This window comes from Mustela nigripes, chromosome 2, assembly GCF_022355385.1.
Source record: "Mustela nigripes isolate SB6536 chromosome 2, MUSNIG.SB6536, whole genome shotgun sequence".
Lineage (NCBI taxonomy): Eukaryota > Metazoa > Chordata > Mammalia > Carnivora > Mustelidae > Mustela > Mustela nigripes.
Window position 1 is genome coordinate 151,454,769 of NC_081558.1, and position 27,070 is coordinate 151,481,838.

The following is a 27,070-nucleotide window of genomic DNA, read 5'->3' on the forward strand; positions in this document are numbered from 1 at the left end:
TAAAACTATATTTGACCAGCATACATTCTCAGATCTTCTTAAGTTTGAAAGATGTTCTCTCAAGTTCAAATTTCACTTTCAGAAAATAATACGGCACTGTTTAATCTACAATTTGGCAACCAAGAGTTAAAAATAATTGATTGAACCCAATTTTCAATAGCTCAGATTTTTTTTTAAAAAAGCAACAACCCAACTTTATGAGTTAATGACAAAAGAAAATGTTAAACTACAAAAACATAAAAATTCATAAATGAAAACCATTTTTCAACTTTAAAGGGTACATACAAATGGAGTTTACTTTGAATTTCCCATGTATAAAAGGGGGAAAAAATCTGCTATTAAATGTAGATATTTTCTCTCTTAATGAAAGTAAACTTATTTCCAAACAAAAGTTCTCACACCAAATTATGGCTTTCTGCTACCACTCCACAAAAAACAGATTTTTACTTAGAGGCTCAGTCAGTTAAACAGTTGCCTTCAGCTCAGGTCAGCAGGGAATCTGCTGCTCTCTCTGTCTCTGTCCCTTTCCCCCACCTCCCTTCTTGTGCTCTCTTTCTCTCTCTCAAATAATAAATGCAATATTTTAAAAAAAGAATTGATTCTTACTTAAAAATGTTTTTATTTAAAGTACGACTGAGGGGCGCCTGGGTGGCTCAGTGGATTAAAGTACGACTGACTTTTACTTTAAAAACCAAAAGCAAAGCACAGGGGAATTTTTGGAAATCAAAACAATAAATCTCAACAAAAGGCTTTTCAACAAATACTGTATTGATGACTATAACATGATATGCAAACAATGAAAATTACAAAACATTTTCTTAAGAAGACATGATAATCAGAGAGACACACTCTCAAGGGTCGCTCACAATCACCAAGAGCCTTTATCCGATCCTTATCCTGCTCTCTCTCTCTCTAGCTGTTGACATCAAAAAATCTCCTGGCCTTCTGAGATAAGAATCTCTCCTCCCTTCCTACCCTTCTAATAAACTTTATCAGCCTTCACTGAAGCCTCATTTTCCTTATCTGCTCCCAGGGCAATTTCATTCATTCCAGCAGAGGTTTCAAGTATCACTTAATGCTGACGACTCTCAAATTCACCTCTCCTGCTCTTCTCTCTAAGCCTCAGATCTGTATTTCCAACAGTCAACCAACATGTCCACCAAGATGTTCCCCAGGTAATACAAGTTTAACTTGTTTGAAATCAAAGTCATCCTCTCCTCTTCTCACCCCCCACTCAAAGCTGAATGGTCCTGTGTTATTTTTTTTTTATCCCAGTTAATGACAGCCATAGAAACAAGACTATTTTTAACTCTTTCCTTTCTCCTTCCCCTTCTTAGTCCCTAAAGCATACCTGCAGCTCCTCCACTGAAGTATATTCCTTCATTTGCATTCAAACTGCTATTGCCCTTTGCATCTCATTTGATAATATCCTCCCTGACTCTAATCTCTCTCAACCATAAACTACAGATTACATACATAAAGTGTATGTATATATAGTTTAAAAGAATATATATAGTTATATATAATTACAAATATATACATTTGACATACGTTATCTACAGACACTGAGTTTGGACTTTGGCAGTCACCACTGTATGACACAGAACTTGTTAAACCACAAAACTATTCATGTATATGTAGTTACATATAATTTTTAAGAGGTTTCTCATTCTTAAAAGGCTCAGCCCTACTGTCCTTAGACAACCTTTAGGGTCCATCACAAATTGTCTCCAGTTTATATTCCCTGCTGCAGTTCTACTGCCCTCTTCCTATGTAATATTATATATTCCAGCAGATACACCACCACCGTTTTTCTCCTCTAATTCTGCTAATCCCTTTTCCCTGGAAATTTCTTCCTTTTCCTAAGGATAAGTAGTCTGTTAATCCACCACCAAACAAGATTACCTGTTCTCTGTGCTCCCAAGTACTGTTCAGACCTCTAGCACAGATGCAATTATAACAGATCAGAATTACAGTATAAGTGTGTCTCTTTGATAGCCTGGGAATAACGTGAGTCTTATTCATTTTAGTATTCCCATCCTTTATATGCCACACAGAAGTGTTTGGAAATGGTTGTTTAATTGACTTGAGGATGGGGCCTCAGGGGTGATTCATAATTGAGGGTTTTCTAAAGAGACAAGAGTCTGCATATAAATAAAATGTCAAAAGAAGAAATAGAACTAGGAAAATACAAAGTTATTAAATTGTATTTTCCTTGGCTTTCAACAAGTTGAATAAGCAATCAAAAGAGTCAAAATTGACAGAGAGGCTGATAAAGATTCAACACTACCAAAAATGCCTTTTGTGACAAAGAAAAAATACTTGTTATGTATACAGCTGAGAAAAGTTAACATATTCAACAAATAAGTATGCAATACAACAAAATCTACCCAAATGAAAAATGGACATAAGAATGAAAAACTAGTTCATAGAAGAAAAATGTAAAAGACTAATAAACATATGAAAAAATTCCTCAAGTTCACTGATAATCAGAAAAAGACAAGTTAGAAAATACTATTTTTCACCTATCAAATTGCAAAAAAATTTTTTCAATGCTAACATCCAAGAATAATCAGGGTATGGCAAAATGGTTATGCCCTTTTCAGGTTTGGGAGGAATTTACATTAGCAAAGTATTTCTGGGGGGCCAACATAAAAATTAGAGAAGAAATGTTAAAAATTATTCATACCCTTTAACTCAGTATTTTTACTTCTAGGAATTTATTCTAAGAAAAAGAGACATGCAAAAGTGTATGCAAGAAGGATGTTCATAGCAACACCATTAAGAGTACCAAAAATCTCAAAACATAATTGTTCACCAACAAAGAAGTAGCTCAAATAATACATTTCTTTTCAAAAGCTATTATTTAACAAATATTTTTTAAAACTACTATGACTGGGGAATAGGATGATTAGATGAAAAAAGACTGAATAGTACAATGTAATAATACAAATGATAAAGAATGGAAAGAAATACAAAAATTATTAACTGTAGTTATTTCTGTTAACTGTAGTTATTTCTGTGCACAGTCACTACTAGTCACTAAGAACTTCTAATAGTTTAAGAATTAAAAATATATATACTGTTTTAAAGGTTATTTGATTTCCTCAAAAATGATTCTGACAGGGGTGCCTGGGTGGCTCAGTGGGTTAAGGCCTATGACTTCCGCTCAGGTCAGGATCCCAGGGTTCTGGGATTGAGCCCAGCATCAGGCTCTCTGCTCAGCTGGGAGCCTGCTTCCCTTGTCCCTTCTGCTTCCCTCTCTGCCTGCTTGTGATCTCTGTCTATCAAATAAACAAATAAAATACTTAAAAAATAAAATAAAATAAAATGATTCTGACAAACTAAAAAAGGCTTGTCAGAAAAATGTATAAGCAAGATTTCGATGATTTAAAAAGAAAGAAGCAGTAAGCAGAAGAAGGAAACTACTTCTTAAGGAGTTAAGGAGCAAAAGCGGAAACAAATTAGGTGGTAGTTAAGAGGACAAAGTCAAATAAAGCTTAATCATTTAAACTGTGGAAGACCTAAATATATTTCAAATCAGGAGAGAGAGAGATAGAGATGACAAAATTCATGATACTAAAAAGTGAGAGGATAAGGCAAGTAAATTATAGACTTCTACCACATTTTATTAAAATCTAGACACTGGAGCAAGACCATGAATGTGACACATACATGTCCATTTATTTCCCTTTGTTCTACTACACGCCCACAGATCACATCCCAGCCTTAGACAGTTATTTAAGAAACAGAGTTAATGGTCACCAACACAGCCAGAGAGAAGAACACATGTCTAGATTAAAGCGATTTATTACCTCGATCAGAAAACCTTAAAAAATAAATGTTCTTTGGGGGATCAAACACTGTGATCTTTGGTAAAAACACTCTTTGAAGCATTCAGCAAATACTTACCAAACATCTATTAAATGTACGGCACTCTGTGAGCAATAATCTCTACCTTCATAAATATCGTGTTCAACTAGAGAGTCCCGATATTAAACAACAAAGTAATGAACAAGAGTAAAGAGTACTATGGAAAATTCCCCATCAGGAAATTTTGGAAACATATGAATATGACACCATGATGGGGGGCCGGGAGAGATCAGTCAAGACACTTCAAAAGTGTTACTCCATCTGAGCATACAAATTAAAAATAAGATTCACAAATGAACTTGAACACTAGAGAAAAGGATCAGAAATGTTGAGCATGTACTATTCTGTTTTCAACACTTTATACTTAGTGAAAAAATGAATATAAACACCAATGCTGTGATTAAAGATAATTGTGAATAGTACATACCTATACGAAGATCTCTTTGTAAAACATTCTTATCATAAACATAGAAAGACAAATACTGGAAAGTTCTTGGAATCTCAAAGTAAAATTCTTCACTGAAAAATGGGCTAGAGAGAAAAGAAGAAAGCTCATTAATTTTAAATCTGACAGTTTCTTCATAAAGTATTTTCAATGAAATAAATCACAGACTAAAACACCATAGAGAAAAGCTTCAAAAGCTCCACAATTATTCTCTAGGCTGTTTCAACTAAATCCTGTACAAACTAAGGTGAACTCTGAGAGGACCTCAACTGCCAAGTTAAGCTCTGAACAGTTTTTCAGGAGTCCTAAGTACAGAAGACCAATTATTCCCTGGGGTCATATTCACCTAAAGTGGACACAAATGAGAGCTCAGAACAGTGTCATTCACACCATCACCATCTCAGAAATACGTATAGCTACATTAATCCCAATAATATATAACACAAATGGGTAATGTTATATAAAGTATTATTTTAAAATATTTTTAAGAAATTAAAACAAGTCTTAAAAACACAGGTTTGTTTTTTTTTTTTAAATCAACTTTATTAAGGAATAAAATACATGCAATAAAATCTAATTTAAATGACTGGGGTGCCTGGGTAGCTCAGTCAGTTGAGCATCAGTCTTGGTTTATGCTCACATCATGATCTCCAGGTCATGAGATCAGTCTGCATCAGGCTTAGGAGCTGGGTGTGGAGCCTACTTGAGAATCTCTCTGCCTTTGCCTCTCCCCTTGCTTACTCATGTGTGTGCTCTCTAAAATAAATAAATAAAATCATTAAAAAAATGAAGTACCGAGTTTAACGATTTGATAAATTTATAAGCCTGTGTTGCTTCTATCCCAATCAAGATATAGTAACAGTTCTATCCCCCATAAAGTTCCCTTATACTACTCTACAGTTACCCTGCCATGCCTGCCATAGGCAACTAGCGATCTCATTTCTACTATATAGATCTCTTTAATAGTAGGTACTCTTGTGCCTAGCTTCTTTACTCAGCTTAACAACCGTGAGACTTTTCCATTTTGTTGTGTATATAAATAGTTAATTTGTTTTAACTGCTGCATAACATTCTATTCATGAATATTCTACAATCTCTTCTCCTATAGTCATGTTTCTAGTTTGAGGTATTAAATATAAAGTTGCTATAAATAGATTTATACAAGGCTTTTTCTGAATATATGTTTTCAATTCTTTTGGGTAGATAACTAAAAGAGTAGAATTGCTAAGTTAAAAGGTAGGTGAGGGACGCCTGGGTGGCTCAGACGACAGTGTCAGGTGACACTGGTTCAGTGTCTGCGTTCAGCTCAGTCACAATCCCAGAGTCCCACGTGAGGCTCCCTGCTCAGCAGAGAGCCTGCTTCTCCCTCTGCCGCCCCCACCCCTCACCCTGCTAGTGCTCTTTCTCTCGCTCTCTCAAATAAATAACATCTTTAAAAAATAAAAGGTAGGTGAATTTTTAATTTATAAGAAACTGTCAAACTGTTTTCCAACATTTGTACACCAAACAAATGTGTACCATTTATGCTTTTACCAGCTGTGCAGGAGAGCTGCAATTATTCCATATCATCGTCAACTTCTGCTACTGAAAGTCTTTAAAATTAGCCATTTTACTCAATGTGATATAAATTTTTACATTTGTGTAATCTCTACTCCAATCAAGATAAAGAACATCTCCCCAGACAGTTCCCTTGTGAAATCACCTCTCTACTGTCACAGGAACCAGTGATCTGATTTCGATCACGATACATTATGTTCAAGAATCTATAATGACAGAAATGATTTTAAACTGCATTTCCTTGATGACTGATGAAGATGAATATTTTTTCATGTGCTTGCTGGTCATTTGTATATATATTCTTTTGGGAAATATCTGTTCATTTTTCCTGCCACTTTTTAAAATTGGCTATCTTTCTTCTTATTGGTTTTATTTTTGTTTTTAAATAAATTTTATATGCAAGTCCTTTGTCCAGAATATTTTCTCCTAGCTGTGTCTTGCGGTTTCCATTTTCTTGACAGTGTCTGTTGAAGAGCAAAAGGCTCTGATTCTGAGGAAATCCAGTTTATCAATTTTCCTCTTTTATGACTAGTGATTTCTATATCCAGAGTTAAGAAATTCTTGCCTATGCCCAAGCTAAGATTTTTTCCTTTGAAACAAGTCATTTTTAGATGTTTAAGAATGTACTTTGATGTTTAGATTCTATGAAGACATGAATCTCTAAAGTGGTAGTAAACATCTTTTGTTAACAGCACCTTTTTCCTGAGAATTTTTAAAGAACTAAAGGATACTTTGAAAATGTCACCATAAAATGCAATCTCTTTAGGATGTCTCAACTTAAAAATAAGCTGAAATGCAAAGAAAAATATCCTTCAGAAGTTATTTCTAATCTTGTCCAGAAAACAGCTGACAGAGCTTTTTAGTTGTTTCTAATGCCTGATCAACTCTTGTCAATGTATTTTTTACTTCAAATGTAATCAAAATAAACTTTGAAAAGCTGGTCAGTCAATGGGGCACTTGAGTGACTGAGCGGGTTAAGCATCCCACGACTCTCAGTTTTGGCTCAGATCACGATCTAGGGTCATAGGATAGAGCACAAGCACAGGGCTCCAGGCTCCATAATCAGCACGGAATCTATTCCAGATTCTCTCCCCAACTCTCTTCCCACGTGCACTCTAATAAATAAATAAATAAAACCTTTAAAAAAAAGTTGATCTATCAAAATAACCAGAGACCCCTAATTAATCTCAACATAAATATTGACATAAAAACAACTATTAAGCAAAGACATGGCATGTTTAAGTATTTTTCTCCTTTGCATCATTTTATAAACAATTAGAAAATAGAGAATTTCCTTTATACAGCACATGTACATATTCACATATTATTTTTTTTTAACTTATTTATTTATTTGGGAGAGGCAGAGGGAGAGGGAAAGATGGTGTTAAGCAGACTCCAGGCTGAGCATGGAGCCGGCCACTGGGCTCCATCTTACCACTCTAAGGCCACAACCTGAGCCAAAACCAAGAGTCTGACACCTAACTGACTACCACCCAGATATGCTTCAAATAATGTTTTATTTTATTTTTTCTATTTATTTGATAGAGATCACAAGTAGGCAGAGAGGCAGGCAGAGAGAGAGCGGGGGAAGCAGGCTCCCCTCTGAGCAGAGAGCCCAACACAGGGCTCGATCCCAGAACCCCGGGACCACAATCTGAGCCGAAGACAGAGGCTTTAACCCATTGAGCCACCAAGGTGCCTCTCAAATATTATTTTAAAAACAGATTCTAAAACCAAGTGAGAACACTACAGAATTATTCACTAAGTCATCTAGATCACTACATCACCACAATGTGGAAAACCTATTCCCCCACAACTGGGTGCCCACATCTTTAAATAATTATTAATTAACTGATCAACTCCCCTGAAGAAAACTTTTCAGTAGACTGGTAAGGAGCAATGACAAGACTTACACAGCTTTAAAAACAACATTCTATATTGCTATCACTGACATATGATCATGCATATGACTCCTAAGGAAATTCCTGGCATGGGGAAGAAAAGCACTGGGCATAAGCAGTATTGCTGTTTCTCAGTTTGTTTATACACCACTCACTTTTTAAAAGGATTTGAGGTAAAAATTTAAAACTATAGATCCCATATGTTACCCTTCCTTACCCATTATGAAAACTCTATATCCGGACTACCTATAAAAACTGTAATATCCAGAACCCATAAACATCTAAATGGTATCTACTGACTCTTGACTTGACAGCTTATCGAATTAAGGGAAGAAAACACTGACATGAAAGCCAGGTTAGCAAGGCATACTCTTTCACCTTATTCTGCAAGGAAAAGTGCTAGGGGAAACCGAGAATCCAAGGAGCACCTATCTAACTATAACCTAAGATAACCATGATTAACCTTAAAATATCTTCCAAGTTGCTAAGTATCTAAAAAAATAACTTAAGATGGGTAAGGATTATTATTTTCACTATCTTTTCCCAACACAAATATCTAGAAAAGCAAGGGTTTAAAAAAGAAAAAGCTAATTTTCGTCACTAATTTACAAAGCTACATATTAGAAACTACCATATGTATTCAGTTTATGGACAAGTACTAGCTTTATCACTGATTTTTGTGTGATATGGTATCAGTGTACATTGAGTAACAAATTGAGACTGAGACAGTTTCAGGTTCCAATCTCTGCTTTGCTCCTAACTTCCAATATTATATGCACAAATTATTCAAACTTTTGGTGACTCAGTTTCATCATGTATAACATATAAATAACAACAGAACTCTAAAAAACAGGGACAGATGATTTATGACCAAAGATGTTAAGTGTACTACTTCAAATTTTGGGGGGCTATTAAAGTATTTTCAGCTTTATACAATGTCTTTCCTCTGAAGAACACTATAGACATTCAAAATTACAAACACTGATAATAAAGACACAAAGGGAAAAGCTCCAGAGGGGGAAGAAAAGGGGGGAAGTGTAATGAAAAAAGATTATGAGAAAAAGAGCATCAGAAAATAAATTCCCAAAATACAATTTAAAGGAGTCATGACACTCAGTACTTCATCCACCACATGTTCATTCCAACAACTCCCCACTCCCTTGTTTTGACTCTTATCTCTGACCAAGACCACATCCTGCCAGCACAGGTCTGTGCTAGAATTATGTCCACAAACACTACTACAGGGAGGTGGCACACTCCAATTTTATGAATTAGAATTTACTAGGATACTGAATGCTATTACACTTTGAAAAGATGAGAAATTTTCCCAAGAATCCATTTCCTTACAATGCCCTACTTCAGTGATTTGTATAACTTTAAGAAATAATTTATTCTCAAGAGAAATAAAACAATGATGTACTCTAAGAAAAGTTCAGATGAACAGGCAAAATTTAGCCTAGAGAACAAACTGAGGTATATATGATAGTTGTTTTCAAAAACTTGAACGATGTCATGTCAAATATCGTTTGAGGTTTCTCCAGAAATCCAAGGGATAGAATTAGCAACAATTAAAAGGAAGTGTTATTTTATTTTTTTTTAAAGATTTTATTTATTTATTTATTTGACAGAGAGAGAGAGAGAGATCACAAGTAGGCAGAGAGGCAGGCAGAGAAAGAGAGAGGAGGAAGCAGGCTCTCCGCCAAGCAGAGAGCCCGATGCGGGACTCGATCCCAGGACCCTGAGATCATGACCTGAGCCGAAGGCAGCGGCTTAACCCACTGAGCCACCCAGGTGCCCAGGAAGTGTTATTTTGAGTTATATATTTTGAGGCAATGGAAAGCCAAATGAAAGCAAGCACTGCATCTATCTTGCTCTCATGGATGTATGAATAAAAAGCACCCAACAAGCTCTTGGCATATAGTAGGTTCTCTGTTTTATAGATATTAATTGACTAAATGTAAGAACTGTCTTAAGAGTCAGAATAGTTTTGGTTTTTTTTAAAGATTTGATTTATTTATTTGACAGACAGAGATCACAAGTAGGCAGAGAGGCAGGCAGAGAGAGAGGAAGGGAAGCAGGCTCCCCGCTGAGCAGAGAGCCTGATGTGAGGATTGATCCCAGGACCCTGAGATCACGACCCAAGCCAAAGGCAGAGGCTTAACCCACTGAGTCACCCAGGCACCTCAAGAGTCAGAATGGTTCTAAGACCAAACAGGATGCTCAGGAGGCAATGAACTCTGGTCACTGGAATGAATGTTATTAAGCAAATGTCAGATGACTGCTTGTCAACAATAACTGTCAGAAGGAACCAAGCGTAAGACAGTTGATTAGTCCAGTTCAATAAACACTAAGGCTCCTTCAAACACTGAGATTCTGTAATTCTAAAAACAAATCCAGAATGGAAAAGAAAAGTTTCAGGTAAAAAAAAGTCTTTTTTTTTTTCTTTTTAAAAACCTTCATCTTATTTTATTTTATTTTTAATATTTTATTTATTTATTTGACAGGCAAAGATCACAAGTAGGCAGAGAGGCAGGCAGAGAGAGGTGGAAGAAGGCTCCCTGCTCAGCAGAGAGCCCAATGTGGCATTTGATCCCAGAACCCTGGGATCAGGATCTGAGCCGAAGGCAGAGGCTTTAACCCACTGAGCCACCCAGGCACCCCATTCTATTTTATTTTAAAGTAGGCTCCATGCCTAGTGGGGTCTGAACTCTTGATCCAGAGATCAAGAGTCACATGCTCTACTGACTGAGCCAGCCAAGTGCTCCTAGGCATTTTTTAAAAAGGTTTTTTTTATTAACACATAATGCATTATTTCTTTCAGGGGTACAGGTCTGTGAATCATCAGTCTTACACAATTCACAGCACTTACCATAGCACATACCCTCCCCAATGTCCATCATCCAGTCATGCCATCCCTCCTCGCCCCCTTCCCTCCAGCAGTCTCAGTTTGTTTCCTGACTTTAAGTGTCTCTTAAGTTTGTCTCCCTCCCCGGCCCCACTTTATTTTTCCCTCCCTACACCCCAAAACCTCCCATCCCCCCTCAAATTCCTCATATCAGTGGATCATGTGACAGTTTACTTTCTCCAACTGACTTATTTCACTAAGCATAATACCCTCTAGTTCTACCCACATTGCTGCAAATGGCAAGATTTCATTTTTTTAAAAAGATTTTATTTATTTATTTGACAGCTAGAGATCACAAGTAGGCAGAGAGGCAGGCAGAGAGAGGAGGAAGCAGGCTTCCTGCTGAGCAGAGAGCCCGATGTGGGGCTCGATCCCAGGACCCTAGGATCATGACCTGAGCCGAAGGCAGCAGCTTTAACCCACTGAGCCACCCAGGCGCCCCAAGATTTCATATTTTTGATGGCTGCATAGTATTCCATTAAATACACACACACACACACACACACACACACACACACACCCCACATCATCTTTACCCATTCATCTGTTGATGGACATCTAGGCTCTTTCCACAGTTTGGCTACTGTGGACATTGCTGCTATAAACACTAGGGTACATGTGCCCATTTCAGATCACTGCATTTGTATCTCTAGGGTAAATACCCAGTAATGCAAATGCTGGGTCACAGGGTAGCTTATTTTCAACTTTTTGAGGAACCTCCATACTGTTTTCCAGAGTGGTTGCACCAGCCTGCATTTCCCCAAGAGTATAGGAGGACAATCTGGAAAATATATAAAATTTATTAATCAATACATATCTATGAAAGATAATTTATCAATTTTTTACAAACCTTAAAGACTTTTCAACAACCTGGGTACGATAAACTTCTTCCTGATCCAAATTTATGGTGCAGAAACAATCTCTCATTTTGTTGGGTCCAAGATATGGCAATAAATTTTTTGCTTCACCTGTTGACAGAAAAATTGAAATTGGTGTTAAGTACCACCAAATGCTTCATGCTAAACCTTATATAGGATGAATTCGATCCAAAAAAACATGGAAGATACAGCACATACACACACACAAAAACCCCATTGATTAGAGAAAAAAGGTGATAAACTTGGTTCAGTGAGACTGAAGAGCTGTGTGTAAAGGGGAGTGTGAGGTCATATTACATCATAGTTTCCCTGCTTCGAGAAAGGGCAATGCCCCCCCCCCTTGTGCTCTCCAGCCCAATCACCAGCCACCTCAAGGACTGACTCCACAATTAATTCCTTTCCTTTATCATCATTAATTTTCCTCACTAGTAGATCACTCCCATTAGCACATAAATAAGCTTTCACTATTTCCCAATTTTAAAAAAAGCACAGAAAGGAAAAAACTCCCTTGACTCCTCCTCCCTTATGGCATCATTCCATTTCTAGACTCCCTTTCATAGCCAATCTTCTTAAAAGCAATAATTTCTAGACACATTGTCTCTAATTTCTCACCTTCCATCCATTCTTCAACCCTCTCCCCAGTCAGCTTCTAACTCTATGATGACATGGCAAATGCTCTAGCAAGGGATGCCAATGCTTTCCATGTTGCCAAATCCAATGACCATTTCTCTGTCCTCATCATACCTGATGATCTGGAGGCCCTATTTAAGTAAAAGTGAACACTAACATCCCTTCTTCAAAATGCCCTTTTCTTGGCTCCCACAATACAGTATTTGTGGCATTCCTCCTATATCCCTGGCCCTCTGCCTACTTCTTTCCCTCCTCACCTCTAAATGTTGCAATGCTTCACAGCTTGGTTCCGGACCATCTTCTCTTCTTTCCCTGTGCAAACTCCTTCAGTATGGTGTTAATGCTGATGCCTCTTAGGTCTGCACTTCCAGGCCTAATCTCTTCTCCTCAACACTAGACATGAATATCCAAATGCCTCCTTGGATATCCAGTAGGCATCTCAAATTTAACAAGTCCTAGACAAACCATCTGATTTCCTCCCCTAAAACATGCTCTTCCCCCAGGCTACCATTATCTTTCTCTCTTTTTCTCATCATCCTCCCCAAACCTCCCCCATCCAGTAAATCCAGCAAAACTCCAAAATATATCCCAAATCCAACCACTTCTCCTAGCCTTCACTGGTATCCCCCTACAACCCACTCTCCACCAGAGTGACCATCTAAACATATTCTTCAGGGCATTCAGTCCCCTGCTCCAAAACCATTCCATTTCACTAAGATATAATCCCATTTCTAAATTCCTGTTTTCATGGTCTACAATGCACCACTGTCCTCTCCTCTCTAACCTCTTTTCTTCCCACTCTCCTCAGTGTTCACCCTCTTTCCATTCATCACCATGCCAAGTTCATTCAAGCTTAGGGCTTCTGCTTGAAATGCTTTAACCCTAAAACTTGACATGGCTGGCTCTGCTTACCACAGGTCTCAGCTTAAGTGTCACTTCCTCATAGAAACCTTCCCTGATTTTCTGTCTCAAGCAGATAATCCTGCTGCCATACTCTATTTCTGTTTTCTTGATAGCATTTATAACTATACAAAACTAGTTATTTCTGCATATTTATTTTCTGCATTTCTCATTCTTGAGGCCTAAGAACTTGTTAATCATCAAAATCTGAAATCGTGACTGTCATACAATAGACACTTGAGAAATATTTCTTGAATGACCATTAAGGAAGCTAGTAAGTCTAGTTTTGAAATTCTTATGAGATGCTCATGGGCCAAAAGCACATAGAAAAATGTGTGCTGAATTCAGACTCCAGTGTACTCAATTAGGAAAGCAAAGCAGTTGGCATAAGCATTGCCCTAAGAATCAAACTAACATTCCTGCTTTACCTCTATTACTAAGTGGCTAAATGGCTTCAGACAAATCACTTAAGCACAGCTTTACTGAGGACAATTGGGGCTAGATAAACTTGGGTCTTTGTCTGCTTATCAACTTTAAAACTAAAGGCCATTTAAACCAATGTATTTTAACAAAGCATAACAGAAACTTAAGAAGCACCTATGAAAAACTCAATAAACCAATTTTTATTACAATGAGAAAGTCAGTGAAAGACAAGACACTCATTAAGTTTGTCATTGAGACATTTTTAAAAAATCAAGTTACCACTTAAAAAGAATAAACATACTATATTCAACTCAAGTCAAAATCAAGAATCTTTCAAATGACTCAAAAGTTGACAATATGGGTTGGCCTTTACAAATAAACCAGTTTCCAAACAGGAAAAACTAATATTTATTTGAATTTATATCCATCATTCTCCTCTCCCTAAAAGACATGTCCCTTTCTCTTATCCAAATCTGATTCCCTCGCTCTCATTCCACAACACTGTCCACAAACTCAGTTTTCATTACTCTCAACCTTCTTCTCCTTTAAGTCTTTTTTCTTTGATGTCTCTTCTCTGTATAATCCAAAGTGTTGTTATTTTAAAGAACCCAAAATCCCACTAGGTCACCATAAAGGGCCTAGAATGTAAACAAATTAAGAATTAAATCATAATAAACATGCTCTATATCTAATGAGGGAATGTGGAACACTAAATCACTGCCCTTGAACATGTTCCCATTTCATTCACATTAAGTGCAGCGTGAGAAAACCACACTGTATAAATATATACCTATTCTACCACCCTCCTTTTTAAGGGGGATTATTTTGTGTGCAGAACCCAATGAACCTGCCATTATCAGATATTTACTTAGAATAAGTAAAAACATAAGGTCTCTGTAATATATGAAACACACTCAACATTATTTCCTGTAAAAGTTTTCATGATCTGTACTCATTGAATACCTGTCACTAAGCTATGTTTAAAAAAACTACACTGAAAGTGAATTCATCTAATCAGTGCCCAGTTCACTAATCATACAAATATGCTGATAAAGTCATCTACCAACACTTTAAACTATAGTAATTAACTGGCACTTTATAAAAAACGTAAATCAAAATAGTTAACTGCCACTCAATACAAAAATAATTGAAGGTGAAATAATAAACGGTTAGAGAACTAATAAAAACTGGTGCACCCATTATATCTCTAAGCAGAAAGTGATTACCTTAATAGTGCACACTTTACATCAAGCTACACAGAGACAAAAGTGAGGAACTTTGAAAGGCTGTACTTGTCTCATATGTGGTATTTGCATAGGGCCTCCCCTATGTTCTAATGGAAGGAAGGGAGGGAAAGAGGAAGGAAGGAAATACAACTACTGCTCCTTGAAAACTTATTCTATAACCTCTGCTCCAATCCTTTCCTTCCTACTCACAGCCTGAACTTACAATTCAGCATCTGATTCTAGTTCTTTACTAGAACCTTCAAGAACACTAATAGTTTTTTTTTAGTATTTTATTTATTTGAGGGAGAGAGCACGCATGCAAGCAGGGGGAGGGGCAAAGGGAGAAAGAATCTCAAGCAGACTCTGTGCTGAATGTGGAGCCTGAGGCCGGGTTGGATACCACCACCCCAAAGTCATGACCTGAGCCAAAACCAAGAATTGGACGCTTAACTGACTGAGCCACCTAGGCTCCCCTAGAATGATAACAATATTAAGTACCACCAAATCAAAGACTGCTGTCAGTTCCTACCTTACTTGATCGTGCTTCAGTGTTTGATAACACCAACCTTTCCTCAGTTTAAATGACTCATTCTAACGGTTTTTTCAGACTTTTCATCTGCTACCAACACTTTAAATGTGAAGAAATTCTGGCGTCCACAGACCACTATATTCATCACATAGGTGGAGCACAAATTTTAGACATTTTTAATGTCATTATAAACAATAAAAATATAGTGAAATACAAGTACTTAAAGGTTTCTCCATAATATTTGACAGTATTATTTGTAATCTTTCTCAATTTATCTATACAGACCATTTGATAATAGCTAGTCTTAAGGAGAATCAGGATCTGTATCTGTGGTAGATATGGTCGGTCAGTGGTCATCATCCATTTCAACATGCTTTGGTATATGACTTCCTGTACCACAGAAACTAGAAAGCTAAAAACTACATTCTCCAGTCTTTCTTCTAGTTAGGGTTATGGATATGATTTAAATTCCACCAGTCAGATGCACTCGCTAGAAATATGGAGAGTAGAAGAGAAGGGAGGCTGTATTGAAGCTGCTGCTACTATTAAGCACCACCATGGAGATGTCAGACAAGTTTTATTCAGTAGCAATTTCTTTTTTTAGATTTCTTTTTATTTTAAAGATTTTTCTTTATTTATTCGACAGTCAGAGATCACAAGTAGGCAGAGAGTCAGGCAAAGAGAGAGAGGGAAGCAGGCTCCTCTGTGCAGAGAGCCTGATCCCGGACTCCACCCCAGGACCCTGAGATCATGACCTGAGCCAAAGGCAGAGGCTTAACCCACTGAGACACCCAGGCGCCCCAGTAGCATTTTCTTAAGTCCTTCTATCCAGTCATAGGTTTCATGGATATCAAGGAGAAGGGCACAAGACATCCGTTCTGCCATAGAGGTTGTGGCAGATGTGGCTTGGCTCTAGAGGCAGCAATAGTAACGACAGCTTACTGATGAAGATGGCTGCATGCTGATGGCTGTTTTCTAATAGCGGCAGGTTCCTGATCACAGCAGAGGTGGCAAGGTTCTCAGACAAGCAGCTAAAACTTACAGCTTTCCAATTCTGCAGGTACCTTTCTGATCCTAAAAGAGATTGTAACTCCCTTGGTAGCTCAGCTGCAATGTACCTTTAAAATTTCACTCATGAAAGTTCACATTAGAATCTGTTTCTTCAGTAAGAATTTCTAACAATTCTATAGACCACTTTAAAAAAAAGATTTTTATTTATTTGACAGAGATAGACAGAGAGAAAGAGCACAAGCAGGGGAAGCAGCAGGCAGAAGGACAGGTAGAAACAGGTTTCTCGCTGAACAAAAAGCCCAATGCAGGGCTTGATCCCAGGACTCGGGGATCATTACCTGAGCTGAAGGCAGACAATTAACCGACTGAGCCAATCAGGCGACCCCCTCCCAAACCCTCCAAAAAACCTTTTTAAAGTGGCTCCAGGATGCCTGGCTGGCTCAGTGGGTTAAAGTCTCTGCCTCTGGCTCAGGTCATGATCTTGGGGTCCTGGGATCGAGCCCAACATCGGGATCTCTACTCAGCAGGGAGCCTGCTTCCCTTCCTCTCTCTCTGCCTGCCTCTCTGCCTACTTGTGACCTTTGTCTGTCAAGTGAATAAACAAAATTAAAAATAATAATAATAATAATAATAATAATAAAAAAGCAGGCTCCATGCCCAGTGTGGAGCCCAACATGGGGCTTGAACTCACAAACCTGAGATCAAGACCTGAGCTGAGATCAAGAGTTGAATGGTTAACCAACTGATCCACCCAGGCACCCCTAAAATCTTTTACTAAATCTCTTTCTGCTTGAACTAGCTACAGTTGATTCAGTAACCTAATCCTGACTGGTTTGTTTTCTTACCCTTTATCTCTAACAAATTAGAAAATCCATCTCACATTACTGGTCAGCAGAGTTCAGTAAATCTTTCAGCTACATGTGCCAATCTGGATCAAACATGGACTCAGAAATTATAAAGCAATGCCTCACAGAAAACTACCTTTATTGTTCCATTAGATGAACTGAATAGCACAACACACTAAAAAAGCGAAAGCTTTGATTTGGGAAAAGGAGACAAATGGATCTTAACTCTCTGTATTGTTGTATCTGCCTCTGAAAACATTTCATCATTTCCTACTGCAGTATTTGGATGTGTTTTTTAAAAACATGCTCAATAATATAGTACCACATTCATGAATTTGAGAGTGCCAAATTCTCAATACTGACACCATGTAGCCCATGTTGGGTACCTCCATCTCATCCTTAAATTTACACAACAGATCTTGACACTAAAGCAATAAGATTATTAAGGATTTAAGACATTCAATATATTGCTAAGATACAATACTAGAGCAAGACAACTGAAATAATGGAAATGAAAAAAGGAAGTATTTTTAGTTTTCCCTCGTTTTAAGAGTTCTGTGCATGCCAGTACTACAATATGCAAAGGCAGGTATTTGTCCTACAAAGATAGCTGCTGTGTTGGCCCTACAGCAAACCGTACAAATCTGATTATATTTATAACTGTCACTATTTCCTTTAACAATGAATCAAGATCAGGAGGTGTATTATTGACAAAACAACTGCTCCTTATTGAAGAAAGGAGGCTGGCCTTCAAACACATTATCTTTTACACTGTAACAACACCATTTCTTGTTGAAATTATAACTGATAAACTAATCATCCACCGGGTAATTCTTTGCCCTAACAGATGTACTGCAAACATGCCAAGAACTGAACTTTCACACTATACATTAGTGGTTTTGTCCAATCATAAAATAAAATAGCCTCTTGCCCATTCACATGGAAGTAACTGTTTCTCTCCATCAGATGCACCTTGCAACATCACAAATACGTTAAGTAAATGCTGAGTTTAGCTTTGGTCCCCATCCTTCACACTGTTGCCACTTACCTTTTTAACATGTAAACATATATTCCCCCTTTCTCAAGTCTTCAGTGACTTTATACTACCTATCTCACAGGATAAAGATCTAAAGACCCGTCATGGTTTGGTACTGTCTACTACACGTATGGCCTCATCTGCTTATTTAATCTTTACCCCACAAGTTATACTCCAACAGTACTACACTTTTGGTTCCTTGAACGCTGTGTTCTCTCATGCCTCTGTACATCTGCAGTGCTATTTTCATTGTACGAAACGCTCTTACCTGTTTTTTTTTTCCCTCCAAAAAGCTTTGCTTAAAGGCATTTTTGTAGAATTTACCCTCAATTCTTAGGTAGTCATGTCACTCTTTATTCTTTATTGCATCTTACGTGTACTTTGACTATAATGATCATATTGTATTGCACTTACTGCATTTCATTCAACAAATAAAATTAAGTGCCTACAACATGCCAGGCACATCTTTAAATGCAAGAGATGTAACAATGAATAAAAGTAGGTCTCTGCCTACTTTTAGGTTATACAATCTAGACAGGGGATACAAACATCATAACTCTTCAGTTAAGTATGTAAACTTATTGCCTTGGAAGAAAACAAAGTAGGGTAAGAGAGTTAGGGAATGCCAGATCCAGAGGGTAAAGCAAAGGAGGACAGCAATGTTATTTATATAGGGAATCAAGGAAGACCTTTCTGTTAAGATATTTGAGCAGATACCTGAAAGATGTCAATGAGAGAATGAGCCATGCAGATAGATATCTGGAGAAAAAAGGGAACAGGCAGAACGAATAAAACATACAAAGGCACTAGAAAAGACATCTGACACTGAAGAAATAGCAAGGAGGCCAGAATGGCTATAAAACAATAGTGGGAAGAGGTAGGAAACAGTAAGAGATGAGGTAGGGCTGAGGAAGGAAGCAGGTTAAATAGGAAAACCTTGGGTTTTTCTGAGTGACATGGAAAGCTACTGAAAGATTTTAAACAGAAGAATGGCATGATCTAACTTCTGTTTTAGAAGAAAAACTGCAGAGGGGGAAGGGTAGAAGTAGGAAAGTAGACAGAAAACTACTGTAGTGACCTTGATTAGAGATAACTTAGAGCAAGTGAGCAATCCTGGCATGAAGAGAAGTGGTGAACTGGGCATATTTTTGAAGATGGAGCCAACAGGATTTCTGATATTCTGGATGTGGGTATGATGGAAAATGGGGTTAAGGAAGACTTCTTAAGAGTTTCAGCCTATGCAGCTGAATGAATAGAGATGTCATTCCCAGAAGGAGGAGCCTCCTGCTGGGAGAGGGAGAGCAAGAGTTTGTATTAGGCATCCTAAGTCTGAGAAGCTGATTACACATCCAAGTGCAGATGTCAAGAGGACAAAGAAGTCCTAGCTGGAGTAAAATCAGAGAATCATCAGCAAGTGCATACTATTTATAAAACCACCAGACTATACAAGATCAAAAGGAGAGTAAATATGGATATGAAAGAAAAGAGATTTAAAGTCAGCCTTAAAGTTCTCCAACTATTTTGAGTTAGCAGAGATGAGAAGGATCCAGCAAAGGAGACTGCTATACTTTCCTACACTGAATTACAAACTTATTAAGGGAAGGCACCGGTTCTTAGCACGCTTAGCTTGTAATAGACAATGAAGTATCTACTGAATAAGTTTGAGCATGTACGTGTGTGGAATTTTAGCATGGACAAAGAGGAAGTTCTAATATCACATCACAAATTATAAACCAGCATATATATTTTTTTCCACTTGATGTAAATTGATCTACGTCAACTGTACCAAAGGTTAAAAAAAGTTTCCTATATATAGTTATCAAGAGCACTAACTGTAAGAATCTTTAGTGTTAACAGAAAGATCATACTGAAAACAAACCAATCCTGAAATTCACACATTCAAATATTTACTGAGTACCTACACTAAGATACCAGAGATAGAACAGTGAGAAAAATAGACGGGGCTGAGTTCTCAGCAAGCCAACACAAATGGACAATAAATGAGTAAAGATGATATGTTAGTAATTGTTAGGCAGGAACGAATCACCACAGAAATGGGGTGGGGGGGGAGAAGTAGCCCAGAAGGTTCCACTGAGAAAGTAACTTCTACACAAATATCTGAAGAAAGAGGGAGAAAAGTAAGTGTTTTAGAGAAAACAGTGCTTTCAGTCATTGGCCAAAAGTAAACAATTTAAACCAGGAAGATAAACACCACTGGGAATCAAAACCGATAAGATAACGTAGATTAACAAAAAAAAAAAAAGATGGCCAACTCTCTGTTTACAGGATCAATGGTTCTATGCAAAGGTCACTAGACAGTATGCAGATCCTACCATACAAATTTTACATAGGACTAGAATTCCAAATACCAGGCTGGGGGTAGAGATTCTGGTGCATACGCTTCTAGACATGTATGTGAGTTTGCACATATGTGCTTACTTGGGGGTTGGGGATGGCAGTGTGTGCATGCATTTATACTGATAAGTTTGTACGTGTGTTTGTGTGTGTCCCAGAGGAGGACAATGCTCAGATAAGTAAGAAAAGAAGACAAATATTTATGAAGTAGTCAAGACAGTGCTAAATATCTTCTCATTTATCTTATTCAATGTGTACAATGACCTTTAGAAGCATTACTGTTATCTTTTATAAATAAAAAAAAATGTTACATGGCTATTAAGGTGATTTAATAGAAATAAAATTCCAAAGCCCAATCTTTCCTTTTCACTTTTTTTTTTTTTTTTTTTTTTTTAATTTAACAGGCAGATCACAAGTAGGCAGAGAGGCAGGCAGAGAGAGGGGGAAGCAGGCTCCCTGCCTAGTAGAGATCCCGATGTGGGGCTTGACCCAGGACCCTGAGATCGTGACCCAAGCCGAAGGAAGAGGCTTAACCCACTGAGCCACCCAGGTGCCCCTCCTTTTCACTTTTAACGTCTTTCTGAATATAACAGTGCTTAGAGGAACAGACACCTACTCCTTTCTGAAATTATCCTAACGTGCCCTGAAGGCCAAATAAATTTCAAAGGATACAAAGTTAAGAACCAAGACAGATCTTAGTGGGATTAACCCCTAAGAAAAACTGCAAACCAGGGTCCTAAATTAGATGATCCAAAGATAAAGATTTTTGGGGTGAGAATAAAGCTGACTCATAATAGTTATCATTTACTGAATAAATATATACATTATATATGGCAGATGTTTTTAAAGGGCCTTCATATACATTATTTCACGATCTTCAAAGTAACTTCCTCCGAATGATTTTTTTTTTTTTTCAAAATATAGAAATTGGGGGTAGAGTGATGACATTCCAGGAGTAAGACACAATGCAAGCAAGTTCTGAAGGTGGGAAAAGGGGAGCACCTCCAAGGAGGCAGTGAATAGTAAAAAGTGACTAAAGCATGAAGGGAGATAAAAGGGGAATAAGAAGAGATAAGACTACTGTAAAGAAAGGGTGGAATCAACAGAATCTGAAATGCCAAGCTAAAAAGTTTTAACTTTCTTCAGAAGACACAAGTGTCACTAAAAGTTTCTGTGTGGTTGGATCCAATGCTTCAGGGATACAGGACCTAAACTAAGGTACTGAAAGAGCAATGGGAGGAAAAGAAAGCTGGAAGAAATACTACAGAGATAGAATTGACAGAATTTGCCCTGAGTGCCTCAGAATATGGTGTTCTAAACAGGAACAGCAAGCTGAACAGAGGATTAGAACTTCCAATGGGGAAATGAAAAAAATATGCAAACTTTATCATTTATATTCGTAACAAAAAAAATGAAGGAAAATGAATCCAAAATACACTTGAAAATATATAGTCTCACTGTTGACAAGTTTAGTATAAAATTAAAATGTGCTATGCTAGGGGTGCCTGGGTGGTTCAGTCAGCTGGGCATCTGCCTCCTGCTCAGGTCATGATCTCGGGGTCCTGGGATCAAGCCCTGGATCAGGCTCCCTGCTCGGCATGAGGCTTGCAGCTCCCTTTCCTGCTCCCCCTGCTTGTGTTCCCTCTCTCGCTGTGTCTCTCTCTCTCAAATAAATAAATATGCATAAGATAATCCTGTATATTAACACATTGTAAGGTCTTTCAAATTTTCTTACAAAGTTCAGTTTTTATTTCTGCAAGAAGATAAAAGGTGGACATAATTAAATTGTTCATCAACAAAACTATGAAAGTATACTTTACCCAGTACCACTACTACTTATGTTACAGCCCATACATAACAGTACCATGGCCATGCAGTACACTAAGTTATCCAATTGTTTCACAACCCCTTTGAAAGATTAGAAAGACTGTAATTCCCAACTTACAGAAGAGGAAACTGAGGCTCAGAGAGGTTAGGTGATTACTAGAAAAGCTGCAGAAAAAAAAAAATACTTTCAACATGCTACATTATCATTTAGCATTCATTTGATTTCTATACATCTAATCAATACTTTGTATAGGATAAAGAAATCTTAAATGAGAAGAACTGCCATAATCACATCTGACCTTCCCAGGAGTCTCCTCACCCTCTTCAAAGTATGTCAGATTGCCCTAAGTGTATGGTAACAAAAAGTGGGGAAGATGCCTAAAAACTTCTGAGGAGAACATGGTTATGAAGCTGCTATTTCCCTCCTTAGCTGTCACCTTGAAAGTACCACTGAGAAGTTATAAATTTGTGATATTATTCTGGCACAGGATGAGAAACGGTACCAACAGGCAATGGTGACTGCTAGAATATCTCCTACTCAGTACAGTAGGGCTTTTCAATGCATAAATTAACTCAGATAACGAGACTGTCAGCAATTTTTCTCACTCCCAGTAAATGATAAATTATCTTTAAAATATATATATAACCTGAAATCTTTAATCTCATTCAACTGATAAATCATAAAAAACCGACACGCTGCATAATCCCTAACAGAAACCTGGTTCTGCTTAACAACAGGCACTATAATATTAACATGGAACCTGGAAGGTTAAAGAAATCAGGAATAATAGTTTCAGTAATACTGAACTCCTATTCCATCGTAAAAATAAAGCACCGTGTAATCATCAGCATGCCTAAAGCAAGGTAATGCCACTAGCAAGCACCTGATTGGGCAAAGGGCTCCAGGAATCCTGCAGAGTTTAGAGGGTCAGCATAGATGCTGTAAGCAAAGAACTTGCGTTGAGGCTATAAAACATCAACAATATATAAGTACAATTCTTTTTTTTCTTTTTAAGACTATTTTATTTATTTTAGAGACAGAGAGGTGAGGTGGAGGGGCAGAGGAAGAGAATCCCAAGCAGACTCCCTGTTGAGCACGGAGCCCAATGCAGTGTTGGATCCCATGACCTGAGATCATGACCTGAGCGGAAATCAATAACTTGACACTCAACTGACTGAGCCACCCAGGCGCCCCTTTAAGTACAATTCTTGAGAAAGCATACAAAGTTAAAGCATAAACTCCAGGGCAACTCCTCAAAAATGCCCTAGTAGGTAAGATGCAACTCCTCAGTGGAAAAGTCTACAGAATATAATCAGGAGCCTCTTGTTTTACACAAGTCATATGCACGATAATTATCATAAATCATAGTTATCTATATTGCTATCATATTAATCACCTCTCACTGAAGTTTAGTCAAGAACAAGAAGTTAGGAAACTGCTGTACATAAAAAGGCAAGTTTCGCAAGGTATTGCCAGGAAGTGTCCATGGGTTATACAGATACGTCACCAAGTTGCGGGCAGGATCTTCCTGTGGTTTGTCTTGCCCACTTCAGGTTTCACTTTTGAACGTGTGCTGATTCCTAAGCTCCCTACAGCCCCTTTCTCAAGTAGCAAACCAAACTTTGAAGCACATGTGGTAGGAATCTCTCCTGAGAGGCCAATGGTTCCTACAGCTACGTGAAACTTAGCAAGTCTCCGAAGCTGACCAACAGAACCCAGTATGGCAAGCAAATGAAAAGCCAGGTGGTGGTAAAACTAAAGGCAAATAGATATGACACATATGGGACATGGTGGCTCCTTCTGATAATGGCATCCTGGGGGCCCAAATGCAAAACAGGACTCACTATGATCCAGTACTAAAAAAAAAAAAAAAAAAAAAAAAAGTAGCACCCAGATACAAGTAAGTTGTACCTACAAATGTGCATGTACAAGTATATGCATGTTATGTGTTCCAGGAGAACCATTTACAAGCACAGACAAAAGCATATGAGCATAGTCAGGCAGACAGAAAAGTAACATTTTTTGTAAATCACCTAAACAGTATTAAAGGTCAAATTTCATAGCATCCCAACATTCTAATTTTATTGAATATCCATAACATTAGACCATAACCAATTTAGGGATAATTACCAACTTTCTGACAACAGAAATACACTCATCAGTTCTTTTGAATATACCATCTGACAGGCAAACTGGTAGACAAACGGATAGTGACCTCGGTAACTTACAGATCTTCTGAAAACCTGGCTCTGCCTTTTTAAACCCTGAGCAAAAAAATCTTTTTGTTGGCATACAGTCTTTTTCATGAATTTAGATTAAATGAAATAATTTGCAAAGTATGACACAGTATTCGCAAAAAGGAAATATATTCAAAAAAAATTAGTTCACTTCCCCTATCCACTAAGAATATTTTATATAAAATTGTTAAAATTCAGGGACACCTGGGTGGCTCAGCAGGTTAAGCCATTGCCTTCAGCTTGGGTCATGATCCCAAAGTCCTGGGATCGAGTCTCACATCGGGCTCCTTGCTCAGCAGGGAGTCTGCTTCTCTCTCTGCCTCTGCCTGCCACTCTGCCTCCTTGTGCCCACTCTCTCTGACAAATATATAAATAAAGTCTTTAAAAAATACATAAATAAAAATAAAATTGTTCAAATTCAAACTAAGAGGTTCTGTACCACTCACACAAATGTTATTTTAAAGGATCAAAATTATTCTTTTTACCTCATTCCTCTGAAACAAAACACTGAATTTTTTAAAAAGTCACTTTTCAAATACAAACAACTGGTGAAAATAGGCAAAGTATATGGGATTTTACTATATTGCTCCTTAAAATTTTTGCTAGAAATTCTATAAAAATAAAAGGTTACAAAAAAAAAAAGACAAAAAGTTGATCTTACTTTCAGGGACATTCAAAATGTTTTCAAGCCTAACATTTGACTACCCTTATTTTTGTAGACAGGAATAATTTTCAACAGTAGAGCAAAAGAACTTGGACTAAAATTGTATGAAATTCTTTTATATGAAGTCATTTTTCATAACATAGTAATACACAAATACTCTATAGAAAATTAAACCATTATAAGCAAAGCTGATTCACTTTGTTCACCACTGAGGTAACCAATGTTTTATCTCCTTTCAAACATCTTTCTGTGCGTTTTCCCAAACACACATAAAAAAAGATAAAACAGACCATTCTAACAACTTGCTCCTTTTACTCAATGATACATCTTGACATTCTTTCCTTTCATACTCTGGAAACCCCTCATTCTTTTTTGCTGCTATGGAATATTTATATTAACATATTACTACATTTCCCTACAATGCACACTTAAGTTGTCTCTAATTGTTTCACCAACAAGGCAATATTATAAACCTTTGTATATACCTCTTTTGCAAATATCCAAGTGTTTCTGTAGGGTAGACATGCAGTAGAAATGCATGGGGAATAAACATTTAGATTTTTTAACAGATCTTGCCAAAATGCTCTCCCAAACTGCTTTACACATTTAAGTAACAGTGAGCAAAGTTACATATATCCCAAAACCCCCACCAAATACTGAAATTAACAAGCTTTTCTCTTTTCACAAACTGACAGCTTTTAAAAATTTGCATTTCCCTGATTAATTTTTATTAAATCTTACCAGTATTTTCTTATGTTTACTGGCCTTTTTTTTTTTTATCTCTTTCTGTGAAATGTCTGTTCATACATTTTATTTTCCTAATGCCCTTTTCCTTTCAAAAATCTTCATGAACTTTTTATATATTCTGGACACTAACAAATACAGAGGCAGTATAGCATATAGATTAGGAGCAACAGGATGGACCCTGGAGCCAGTTTGCTCAGTTTGAATTACAGCTCCACCACTCACTAACTGTCTGATCTTGGTCAAGTTACTTAGTTTAGCTATCTCGTGCCTCAGCTCCCCACCTGTAAAATGTGGATAATAAATGTTATAGAGTTACCATAAGGATTACATTACTTAATTTGCCAGGGCACCTGGGTGGCTCAGTTGGCTAAGCATCTGCCTTTGGATCAGGTCATGATCCCAGCCCCACATCAGCCTCCCTGCTCAGCAAGGAGTCTGCTTCTCCCTCACACTCTCCCTCTGCCTCTCTCCAGGTCTTGTGCTCTCTCTCTCACTCTTTCACTCTCAAATAAATAAATAAAATCTTTTAAAATAAATAAATAATTTGATATGCTTAAAGTGCTTTAAAACAGTACCTGACACAGAATATGTGACATGCCAGTGTTTTATTTTTGTCAACAGGATTTACTGTAAATATCCTCTCACAATCTGCTATTTGTCTCTTAACCCCTGTTTATAAATCCTCACTTATCTTTCCTCAAAAAGTTCTTTTTCCATCTCTCTTCTAACATCAGAAATTATATAAGCAGATGAAACCAACAAACTGACTCCCTTCACTGGATCTCACAACCAACTTCTCAAGAATAAATGCAGATATCAGCCAAAGCATCTAAATTTTTAAACATCTTTCTACTAAAAAAATAACTAGCTTCCTTACTGCATAAAGCATTCCCAAAAATCAGAAAGACGACTAACGGATCAAACAGAAAAAAAGGACAAACAAAATAAACAAGTTAACCCAAAAAATGGAAATAAAAATGGCTCTTAAAAATATGAAGAGAGGGCGCCTGGGTGGCTCAGTGGGTTAGGCCGCTGCCTTCGGCTCAGATCATGATCTCAGGGTCCTGGGATCGGGTCCCG

The 27,070-nt window shown here is 37.4% G+C and overlaps 1 protein-coding gene across 2 annotated transcripts in view; it reads right to left on the minus strand.

The window, feature by feature from the left end:
* RASA2 (RAS p21 protein activator 2) overlaps positions 1-27,070 on the minus strand; it is a 135,112-nt gene that overhangs the window by 95,949 nt on the left and 12,093 nt on the right. For both annotated transcript variants that reach the window (XM_059391842.1, XM_059391841.1), the window contains exons 2-3: positions 11,532-11,649; positions 4,301-4,404 (exon numbers count right to left, since the gene is read on the minus strand). In XM_059391842.1, coding sequence (XP_059247825.1) covers positions 4,301-4,404; positions 11,532-11,649 — 222 coding nt within the window. The remainder of the gene's footprint in view (positions 1-4,300; positions 4,405-11,531; positions 11,650-27,070) is intronic.